This window comes from Mercenaria mercenaria, chromosome 1, assembly GCF_021730395.1.
Source record: "Mercenaria mercenaria strain notata chromosome 1, MADL_Memer_1, whole genome shotgun sequence".
Lineage (NCBI taxonomy): Eukaryota > Metazoa > Mollusca > Bivalvia > Venerida > Veneridae > Mercenaria > Mercenaria mercenaria.
Genome location: NC_069361.1, coordinates 101,081,369 through 101,094,064, shown reverse-complemented (window position 1 = coordinate 101,094,064; position 12,696 = coordinate 101,081,369). Strand labels below are relative to the sequence as shown.

General features: G+C 34.8%; 1 protein-coding gene across 1 annotated transcript; it reads left to right on the top strand.

Moving 5' to 3' along the window:
• The first annotated feature begins 10,359 nt into the window (after positions 1 to 10,359).
• On the top strand, positions 10,360 to 12,052 carry LOC123528753 (potential E3 ubiquitin-protein ligase ariadne-2-like). Its single transcript, XM_045308719.2, has 2 exons — positions 10,360 to 10,503; positions 11,012 to 12,052. Exons 1-2 carry the CDS (start codon positions 10,491 to 10,493, stop codon positions 11,311 to 11,313), a joined length of 315 nt encoding a protein of 104 aa, XP_045164654.2. The 5' UTR covers positions 10,360 to 10,490; the 3' UTR covers positions 11,314 to 12,052.
• The last annotated feature ends 644 nt before the right edge of the window (positions 12,053 to 12,696 follow it).

Below are 12,696 nucleotides of genomic sequence, written 5' to 3'. Positions count from 1 at the left end.
TTATCTCGAGCGATCAACATATTATTTTGAGCGATCAACATCTTATCTTGAGCGATCAAGATAATATCTTGAGCGATCAACATCTTATTTCGTGCACACGACATCTTATCTTGAGCGATCAACATCTTATCTCGTGCGCACGACATCTTATCTTGAGCGATCAACATCTTATCTCGAGCGATCAACATATTATCTTGAGCGATCAACATCTTATCTCGAGCGATCAACATATTATCTTGAGCGATCAACATTTTATTTCGTGCGCACGACATCTTATCTCGAGCGATCAACATCTTATCTCGAGCGATCAACATATTATCTTGACCGATCAACATATTATCTTGAGCGATCAACATCTTATCTCGAGCGATCAACATCTTATCTCGTGCGCACGACATCTTATCTTGAGCGCTCAACATATTATCTTGAGTGATCAACATCTTATTTCGTGCGCACGACATCTTATCTTGAGCGATCAACATCTTATCTCGAGCGATCAACATATTATCTTGAGCGATCAACATATTATCTTGAGCGATCAACATCTTATCTCGAGCGATCAACATATTATCTTGAGCGATCAACATATTATCTTGAGCGATCAACATCTTATCTCGTGCGCACGACATCTTATCTTGAGCGATCAGCATATTATCTTGAGCGATCAACATCTTATCTTGAGCGATCAACATATTATCTCGAGCGATCAACATCTTTTCTCGGTCATCTTATCAATATCTATTAAGGACCTTTGTGTGAATTCAGATCATTAGTAAAAACATATGGCTGCCACCGTTTTTGTTTTTATTTAGATTATACTTATAACCGTTTCACATGTTTGCAGAGTTAGAAATTTAAATACGGAAACTGATAAAAAAGGCAGCAAAAAATCAGTGATGATGCAAAGAAATAAATTTAAGTCCTTGACAAAAAAAAAATAGTATGTAGGCTTCACTATGGAAGCCCTAGAGGGACAATTGATTTCCGTACTTCCCACTTCTGGCTTCTAACTTTTGCACTTCTCACTTCCAACTTCTTGACTTCCTAATTCCTACTTCTAACTTCCACACTTCTGACTTCTAACTTCCGCACTTCTGACTTCCATCTTCCCGACTTTCGACTTCTGATTTCCAACTTCCACACTTCTTACTTCCGACTTCTTGACTTCTTACTTCCTACTCTAACTTTCGCACTTTTGACTTCTAACTTCCGCACTTCTGACTTCCAACTTCCTGACTTCATACTTCCGACTTCCAACTTCCACACTTCTTACTTCCGACTTCCAAAAAAGGAAAGTTGGCAGTCAGAAGTGCGGAAGTCGGAAGTCAGGAAGTTAGAAGTCAGAAGTGTGGAAGTTAGAAGTCAGAAGTGCGATAGTTAGAAGATGGAAGTAAGAAGTCAAGAAGTCGGAAGTAAGAAGTGTGGAAGTTGGAAATCAAAAGTCGAAAGGCAGGAAGTTAGAAGTCAGAAGTGCGGAAGTTTGAAGTCAGAAGTGCGGAAGTTAGAAGAGGGAAGTAAGAAGTCAAAAAGTAAGAAGTGTGGAAGTTAGAAATCTGAAGTCGAAAGTCAGGAAGTTGGAAGTTAGAAGTGCGGAAATTAGAAGTCAGAAGTGTGGAAGTTAGAAGTGCGGAAGTTAGAAGTAGGAAGTAGGAAGTCAAGAAGTTGGAAGTGAGAAGTGCAAAAGAACAATTGGGAAGTACGAAAATCAATTGTCCCTCCAGGGCTTCCATGCTTCGCCCATATATTAAACGATTTTCCTTGTTTTCCCTTAATTCATACATGCAACTTTTCTGCGCGAATTTATCAGTCGAACTGAAATTTGTTGCTGTTCTAACATGCAGTATGCATCATTGGTTATGTTCATTTGATTTTGAAGATAGGATGACCAATTATATGCATTGCTCTCCCAATTGATGTGATAAACTTGTACATGTACTTGTGGGAAGTTTAAATAACAGCGGAATAGGCGGGACCCTAATTAACAAATTGTCCGTATGTTTTACTGATGACCTAAATGCACACACAAAGGGCCTTAATATATATAAATAAGATGTCGTGCGCTCGAGATAAGATGTTGATCGCACAAGATAATATGTTGATCGCTCAAGATAAGATGTTGATCGCTCGAGATAAGATATTGATCGCTCAAGATAATATGTTGATCGCTCGAGATAAGATGTTGATCGCTCGAAATAAGATGTTGATCGCTCAAGATAATATGTTGATCGCTCGAGATAAGATGTTGATCGCTCAAGATAAGACGTCGTGCGCACGAAATAAGATGTTGATCGCTTGAGATAAGATGCTGATCGCTCAAGATAATATGTTGATCGCTCGAGATAAGATGTTGATCGCTCGAGATAATATGTTGATCGCTCAAGATAAAATGTTGATCGCTCGAGATAATATGTTGATCGCTCAAGATAAGATGTTGATCGCTCGAGATAAGATGTTGATCGCTCAAGATAAGATGTTGTGCTCACGAGATAATATGTTGATCGCTCGAGATAAGATGTCGTGCGCACGAGATAAGAGGTTGATCGCTCAAGATAAGATGTCGTGCGCACGAGATAATTTAATCTTAAAAAAAAAAAACATATGTCCTAAACATACCACCGTAGATTATTGTACTTTACTGAAATATATTTTAGGATTATAGAAATTTTGAAAAATGTTAAAAATAGCACCATATCTAGGGGCAAATTAAATTGAAACAAAGCTGGTGACCTAGTATTTTTATTTCATTTTTCAATACATCATAACATGATCTTTTAATACAAAACATTTCATCAAAATCTACACCTCCGCACTTTAAAAACGCACCACTCAGAAAATGGGTCATAAAATTTTATTTTATATGACAATTCCATTATTTTTATGTGATTACATAAATTCATTCTCTGGTACACAAACAAGGAAAATTCAACAAAAATCGGTTTCCAAAACTGTTCATTTCGTCCTATTAAACAACACCACCCTCCAAGTCAAAATTCACAGACGACCAGTATGTCAGTATCTAGTATGTCCTCCGAGAGCTGCCACGCACGCAACGCATCTTCTCCTCATCGAAGTAACTATGTTGCTAATCCTAGCTTGGGGAATGTTCATCCACTCTTGATTTAATGCAACACGCAACTCATGCACGTTTGCAGGAGGCGGAGCCCGCTTGTAAACCCGATCTTTGAGCTCTGCCCACACATGTTCAATGGGCGCCAGATCGGGCGATAGAGCCGGCCAATCCATGACATCAATATTGTTGGCTTGCAGAAAGTTATTCGTATGGCGAGCAACATGAGTGGTTTTGAATAAATGTAATTTTAATTAAGCGACAAGTGACTAGTGTATTAGAAAAAGACATTTGTTATCATTTAAATTAATATTGGAAGACTTTATGCGTGAAATAAGTAATAAAAAATCTCAAAATTCTATTTTGTGAATTTTGAAACTGATGGGTACCAGATATAAACATCTTAAATAAGTAGTTTTTATTTATAGATCTGTTTCATTTTTGCACATCTTATGGACGAGATATTGAGATTACTATATAATACAAGAATGAATAAATTGGTCCACTCAGAAAGTGTAATTTGTGTATTTATTAAGTGGTGCGTTTTTAAAGTGCGGAGGTGTATTATTGAGAAAAAAAATTACGAAACTGTAACGAGCGTTCTTAATCTTGGGTCTATAATATCTGTTAGCAATACACTCGCCTTAATGTTTTAAAAACAGCCTGTTAAACGGAAAAAGGCCACAAGAGGTAAAGTGAGCTATTTAGGCTCACAAAAAGAATGGTTACTAAGCTCAACTGAGGACATAATGCTCTTTAAGGATCGATGAATGCCTGCTCCGTGTTTATATTGATTACCTCGCTAAATCATTGTGTATCTATCTTGAACACAATACTCAAACGAATATCACCAGGCAGAGTGTTATTTATAAACAAATAACAAATTGTTTACTTTTCTTGTGAGAAATTAAAAATATTTAGGGCCTAATATAAATACAATTTGATTAGGTCTAGAAAACAGTCGTTTGTTATCGCTAATCTTTTGGTAATCTGTGTTCCTTCAATAAAGTTCGGTTATGTTCTTATAAATTTACGTTACATAAGATTATTAGTAATTCTAATATGCTTGTCTCTGTTAAAACAAGTTTACGCTAAAATGACATCAAGTTTTTGTTGCGACCAAAAAAGAGCGCTACTACATCTTATCTATTGTTTTAGATTAAGGGCATACCGGTATTAGAATCGAAATAATATATAGCAAACTGTGTTTTAACACTATTTATACACTCGGGCGGTAATAAGTCGTACAAATAAGTTCTGCGCATGATTGACAGGACGGCAACAGTACGATGGTGAAGAACGAAGATGCGATGGCAGAGCGCGACAGTACGATGGACTGTCACCATCATACTGTCGCGCTCCACCATCGGACTGTCGTGTTATCGTCATCATACTGTCGCGCTTCGTCATCGTACAATCGTACCTTCGCCTTCATAGGGAGCAGTCGCTGGCCTTTACGGAACACCGTAGTTTTCACATGGCGCGGCTCACTTAATTTTTAATTTGTCAGGTATTGCAGTGCGGTCTAAAGCTATCATTGCCGTTCTGTTTATAAGTTGAAATTAATAATTCTTTCTTATGTTGTTTAAAAAGCTTTATTTGCATTGCAATTCTAAATTATTGATACCTTCAACAGAAGATAGTCAAAAATTAATTCACCTTGAAAAGGGACATTCTTACATCAGGCACAGTTTATGACTTTGTTCACGATTTTTACGTGCAGGTAGTTAACTGATAGAGTGCGTTAATACAGGACACTTCTATTTATAAAGTGTCCGCTTACAACAGTAAGAAGATACTTTTACAATAGCTCTGCTGGGGGTATAGTCGTATAAAGTTCTTTACCGTGACATATTTCCCCACCATTTTGAAATTCGTCCTCGAATTTCAGCGGGTACTTTATATATAATCAATTACAGGCGTCGGAGACTTACCAGTGTAATGCGATTACGCTCCCATGTTGGGCGCCAAATGTCACAGGGTGAGAAAAATGTGCAGCCAGACCGGGACTCGAACCCGGGGTCACGGAATACCGTTCTCTACCGACTGAGCTACCCGGCTGCCTACACACTTTCTCCCCGTTTTTATATTCAAGTTCTATACCGTGACACTAGGATTCACTACAAAAATTAGAAAACGATAAGCTAATAGAGTTACTCCGCAAAGCTACTGATGCTTATTGATAAGTGTGTTAGATGATGCAAAGATAAGGACTCTGAAAATAAGGGGAATGGTGTTGTAGATGATACATTATAAACAGATGTGTAGATATTGTATTATAATGTACCTAATTCAATATTATCAAATTTCATAAGAACTCGTACATTTAAAACAGAGTATAGTCATTCATCCATACATCATATACATGTATACTTTGATTTGTTTGAATAGCAATGCATGATATTATTAAAAGATATGCAATGAAATTCTTGAATAAATTTGGTAAACTTGATAGATCTATCCTTGTCATTCAGTCTGAAGAATACATCAATTATTCAAGTTAATCTGATTTCTGATCTGATAATAAATACAATGTACTATCACAAAACATACCACTATCTTGTATTGAAATGTTTTCCTTTCGTACAGTTTAAATACTTTTTTGGATTAAAATTTCAGATCAGAAATCTATAAATCTATAAAACGGATAAATTTCTATGAAACACTTGCGTATTAGGTGCGAAAAAGTATCCATCGTTTCGTGCAAAGCACAGAAAATTGCTAAAATATTTTGTTTAAAGAAAAACATCAGTCACAATATTCACATTCCGAATAAAGAATGCTTTTCAATAATTATATTAATTGAATGTATATAGACAATCAAGCATGTAAGAGATGACGTCTTGTTACTTGATCACTGTTTGAGATAAGAGTTAATCGTAGTATTTGCACACTTCCTTCCCCTGATAAGTGAAGAAAATTTCTCAGTATGTAGTTTTTGTATAGCTTTGCATTGATAAGAATTGCAGAAGAAAATATAAAAAAGAAGTAATTATATTTGTTAAAGGTTCAGCATACAGATCGCTGAGCTAGAACACATCTTAACTAAATACCGCCTCATAGAAATTCCAGAAAGAATTTATTATGTGGATGAAAAGGGTCTAGGCACAAACATCCTCACGTTGTAGCAGCCGCTGGATCAAAACCACGCGTAGAGTCAATGTAACAGTAACAGATTGTGGAATGCACGAATTCAGCAGATCCCACCTTTCTTTGCATTTCCTGGTGTAAGAATGAAACATAACTTGTTGGATGGGGGAACACCTGCTGTGGATGGAGATGTATCATAGTCTGGATGAAGCAACAATGATATCTTCAAAAAACTAGTAGAGTCATTTGATGAAATTTCTACAAGACAGGTCATCTTTACTTGTACTACTGGTATATGATAGACAAAGGTCTCGTGTAAACTGAGGTCTTGTTCAGTGGGTTAAAAAGCAAAATGTCATCTTATTTGTTCTTCCAGCACACATTTGTCATGTCCTACAGCCTACTGCATTCATAGATCCATGCGTTAAAACCTTGGCCATTCTGTAACACAGTTGTTGTTTGTAAGCTTGAGTCTCTGAGCTCTGAAAACGACAGGCTTCATTTTTTTTTTAAAGCTGGCATTTACCCATTGAAAAGTGATGCAGTAGATCATTTTCATTTTCTACCAACAACAACATTTGAACTGTAGAAAAAATGTCAGAGAAAAAAACATACAACAGAAACTGCAGCTACTCCAGAACTCACTACATCAATCACGGGAAAAGAGCCATATTCTCTCTCAAGTTTCTTTATAAAGAAAGAGAAAAATTGCTTTTTTATTAAAACATCGTATCAAACAAAAAGAAAAGGGGAAAGCTATTAGGCCTACTGTGAGTTATTAAAAACCATGAAGCAAAGAGGAAGTACCGCGCTAAAAAGTTCATAAATTGTACAAATTTTGCATCAGTATTTTACAGTATTGCTGTGAATGGACAGAAGGATAATAATGCTCAGTGTTTCTTATCGTGTAACTTTCAATGAACGCTGTATCAGTATTTTCAGTGTAGCAGTAGCATAAGGGTGAAACTATAAAAAAAAACGTCTCATCGTACATACTTTGTTGTTACTATTTTATTATTTTAACCCATATACCAATTTGATGAGAATACCCAAAATCTTTACATTACATGACTTATCACTTTCAAAAAAGTTTGAGCTCCATCCCTTCCGCAAGCGAGCCACTTTCTGTTGTTACGCTATGTTAGCTATGCTGAAACCACACGACAGATCTATGCTTAAACATTTAGGAAGCATTTCATAATAAAATGACAGCATGGCAGAATTTTTCATGGAATCTTAGGTCATACACCACCATTACAATTGGGAGTCTCATTTTTTACTGATTTTGCAGTTTGTGTGTTTGACTGAAAATATTTGTTTGGATCAATCTTTTTCTACAATGTAGAATTTGATTAAACCATGATTTTTCAAAATTTCACGATAAATTGTGAAGTCACAGTGACACCAGTTAAAAAGATAGGGTCATGTGTTTGATGTTTTGCTTGACTGCTTTGGCAATATTAGGTCATTTTTAGAAAAAAAACCTACAATGTAGACGTGAAAGTAATTTAACATAATAGTAGATTTATATAGTATTCTTATCATATGGTTGAATAAAATGTGTCGGTCTGAACTTTTATTTTTGAGATACCCGTGTGAATTTCAAGCTAATTTAATGTCATTACTTGGAGATATTTTTCGTAATCATAATTTTATTTTCAGAAAGACATTGTCACCTATGATAGCGGACTTCCACCTAGTTATATAAAATTTCAGCACTTGGATATTATTGCAAAAGCATCGTAACAGTTCTTTGAAAATGGCGAGTTTTTAAAGGTGTTGAACTGTCCGAAAGTGTACCCACTTTATGCAGTCCTTTTTCTGAATTCAAAGTATATATCATTAAACTGACAAGTGTTTTATAGACTAATATACATGTTTTATATGCTGTTTAATTTTCATGTGAAACAACCCTTTCTATGAGTTGGTATTTTTTTTTCTCGAAATATAAGGCTAAGCGTTAACTTTGTTTCACAAATTTGATATCTTATTTACTTTGTTTCACATATATTTTTAATTATTATTCTTTACAAACTAATTGACTGAAATAGTGGTAAAACACTCTCCTGCTATTATTACACTTTTAGAATTCCTAAAATGCCTTAAAATTGTTCAAAAATCGTACCACCATTTGTAGGTCGACGAGTATAGCATGTCAAACGTTGCTAAATTATATACTGTGAAATCATTAATATTCGTGGGGGACTAATTTTCGTGGATTTCGTGGTTGATTCAATCCACGAAATTTAATCCCAACGAACAAATAAAATTCCCATTCATTTTATGTTCAAAATGAAATCCACGAATTCATATCCCCACGAAATTGCCGTTTTGACCAAAACCACGAAATTTCATGCCCACGAAATTTAACGATTTTACAGTAACCTATTTTATTATTATTGTATGTCTGTTATTGTTATTCAATGTCGTGTCATTCATATTCAAAATTTTGCTTTTGTTATTGTATGTTGTTATTCTTATTGTTTGTTCGATATTCTTATAGTAAAAGTCATTATTGTTATTCTATGTTTCGTCATTGTTATTGTATCTTTGATATTGTTATTCAATGTCGTGTCATTCATATTCTAAGTCTTACCATTGTTATTGTATATGTCGTTATTCTTATTGTATGTTCGACTTTCTTAAGGTAAAAGTAATTATTGTTATTCTATTTTTCGTTATTGTTATTGTATCCGACATTCCGTCCGAAAATTCGTGTCCGGTCCATATCTGTCATTCACCAACGGATTTTGATATTACTTGGCACAAATGTTCCCCATAATCAGACGACGACGTGTCATGCGCAAAACCCGGACTCCTAGCTCAATGTTCAAGGTCACACTTGGAGGTCAAATGTAAACAGGGCTTTTTATGCAATCATGTCCGGTCCATAACTTTGTCATTCATCAAGGGATTTTTAATAACACTTGGCACAGATGTTCCCCATAATCAGAAGACGTGTCATGTGCAAAACCCAGACCCCTACATCAAAAGTCAAGGTCACACTTGGATGTCAAATGTAAACAGGGCTTTTTATGCAATTTCATGTCCGGTCCATAACTCTGTCAATCATCAAGGGATTTTAATATCACTTGGCACAGATATTCCCCATAATCATATGACGTGTCATGCGCAAAACCCGGACCCCTACTTCAAAGGTCAGGGTCATTATTTCAAAAAATAGAAGTAATCTACAATTGTTATCTTTTTAATTAAGTTTGAACCGTAAGTGTATTGGGTTCATACTTTGACTTCTTACCAAACCCCTTTTGAATTCTTTTGGCTGGAGTCAGGTCAAAGTCACCTATGTCATTGTTAATAAAAATAGAATTATAGAAAAAATTGACTTCTCTTAGGAACCGACATGCATCCAACCGGCAAGGAAAGAAAATCAGCAATGATAAACATTCTTAACAATCTGGTACTAACCAAACCGTAAAAGTAAGAGATTTCTCAACGGAAACGTGGTCTACTTTCGTTTATGACCTGCCGATGAAAAGCCTTGTAATAATTACATCATTCTGAGGGATACACTCAAATAACATAGAATAAGAATGATGAATCATCAGATATTGAAGACCAATAATGACTATTACCATAAGAATATCAAACATACAATAACAATGGAATTGGTGCGACTTAGAATATGAATGACACGACATTAAATAAAATATCAAAGATACAATAACAATAAACGAAATATAGAATAACAATAATGACTTTTACCATAAGAATAAGAATGACGACACATACAATAACAATAGCAAAATTTAGAATATAAATGCACGACATTGAATAACAATTACAGACATACAATAATAATAAAATAGATTATATAATTAAGCAATACTTTTGACATGACATAAACGACTTTACATTAACTAATATTTAGCCTCTTTATGTTAGTTCAGGGCAAGTTCACCATCATATAGAGGTGAACGCGACGTTTTGCCCGAAATAAACATGACAAAAGTTGACAATTGAAAAACCACCTCTTCCCGAAATAGATAGTTACAAACGTTATAAATGTAGATCTACTTTCAGTTTACCATTTTTCGAAAATAACATGTTTTTTTTTTTCTTCTGAAAATCAATTCTGTATCTAGAGATTGCGATATCTCATTTTATTTATGTAACCATTGATACTTTGATTGCAATCTGACTAACCCCCCATATCAATTTCGTTTTCCTTTTGGTATGTATATATTTATAGTTTATGACGAACTTTTACGTTTTCGGAATTTCCTTTCCTGTATAATTTTCCAAAAAATTTAGCTGAATTGTAACATAAAAGTCCTGGTTTTTGTTTCATGCTGTCAAAGCAATTACAAAAATGGATCAAAACTGTAAGTTTCCTTTTCTTTTATTTGTGTTTGTTATTTTAATCGATTCAGTAATTCTATATTAATACTGAGTAGGCAAATATCAGTAAACCTTTGAATATTACAATAATACTTGTTAAAACCGATATCAACTGGTACCAGTTAATTGTGTCGGATGTAACAGGTTGTCGGAATGCGATAATCTTCGTTTTGGCATCACACAATGCTCCAGCTTAACATTATAAATCCTCGCAACATTCCATAGAATTTGACCAAAAATTTGAAAGTATTGTTCCTAGCTTGAAAATAAGCCACATTTATATCCCTGTGTTCTATGAAACAAATTCTGATCTTTTCCCTTTGGGTTTTAAATGGTTCTGTAGTTACTCTTTTTGCGAAATCGTTACAGGAATAGAAACTTAATACCACATTAAAAGTAATAATGACCTTTTTAAACTAAGATTTCACACGAATGCTGTAATACTACGGTACTTAAGCTGTTTCTCACATCTAATACAATTTATTTTTATAGGTTCTTGTCCTGAAGAAGGCGAGGGGAAATGTATAAACACATCATGTAAAAATTATGATGAGTTTTTAAACCTGCTCCACAAATGCACTAGAAAAGAGATAAGCAGTGTAGCCGACTGTCCCTCGATACGCTCGTGTCCACACTGCCGGGAAGCGATAGAACATATCGAGGCGTGCAACAACATGCAGTGTTTTAGCTGCAAGAAGCATTTCTGCTTCATATGCCTTACACCGGCCAATGATGGCGGGAGTCTGCAGTGCAAGCAACCTCATGTTGTCGCTCCAGTCCAACAGCTCAGTTGAAAACAGCCATCGTACTGATAACACATTAATACGCATAATGTTTATGGGTTCCCAACGTTGTGGACTAAACTCAGTTTATGTTAATCATGTTGTAACTGACAATGCAAATAGCAAGGAAATTAATTTTCAACTGGTACATGTACATTGATAGATCATAAAGTTGTCTGTTTAAAACAGAATTATAGTCTATACATACTGCCTGGATTGGCATAATCTTTTGTGACATTAAGCAGTTGGCATGGATATTGATAGTGTTTCTTATTTCAACCATTTGAATCACGTGTTTATTATCACTGGATGCAAAACGCGTCCTGCGCTCGGAGCGAAAACAGTCTTACGGCCGGTAGATCTACCTGATATGGGAGTCACGAGACACGTTAAAGCTGGAAAATTGCCATGATATAAAACTGCTAACATATAGAGATCATCGACCGCCTTTGTATTATTATATTATAATAGATTAAATCAAATTTACGTTTGTGTGCGTGTATGAACGGTGTGTGTGTCTTTTAACTAGTGAAATTGAGGTGTGTCGTTACACGTATTGAAATAGATAATAGATATTAAAACGCCTACCGTGTATTTGTTGATGCATTGATAAGATTACTTTAATACATATGACTAATGATTATTCATTTGTTTGTTGGTACAAAGCTATTTTGGAGATACCCATTTATGTACATTTAAATGAAATATTACTTGCATTTTTTTTCAAAAAGTAAAATTTCGAAAAACACAATATCACTTGTTGTTTTCCTTTTACTTTATCAGAAATTTTAAATAAAGATTCTTTTCATATAAGGTCTAAGTTTCTAATAACACTATGATAACCTGGCAGTATCCTCCTTATTGAAGTTATAATTTCATAAATCCTTTGAACATAAAAGTGAAGTTTTACATTCGTTTATTTATTTATTTATTTATTTTGTATACGGGAGTTCAATTAGTACTGTTTTTTAAAATACCACATTTCTTTTTCGTATTTTTTTTAAGCTTGGGACTAGGAGTTGAGCGGTCGAGGGGATATGGTTGCCGTCTTGTCCGTCTTTCGACATCAGTTTGCTAGGGATCGGGTTCTAGCATCACTATGAAGCGAATTTGTGAATGTTGTCGGGACATACTTGTGAAGTGACCTATTTAAGAGTTATCGCCCTTCGATATTCAACAAAATTCTGTATCTTGTGTAATAACAATTAAAAGGCTTATCTGAATAACTCAGTTTTCATTGTATCTTAAATTTACAGATATAGAAATTTATGCTAAGTCATTAGGACCAACATGTTCCGTACTAATCGCAGTAAGAAGTTATTGCAAATAAGCTTGTTATTCCTAACAAGAGTTAGCAGTACAATAGCTAATTTTCAAAAATTGGATTTGAATGTT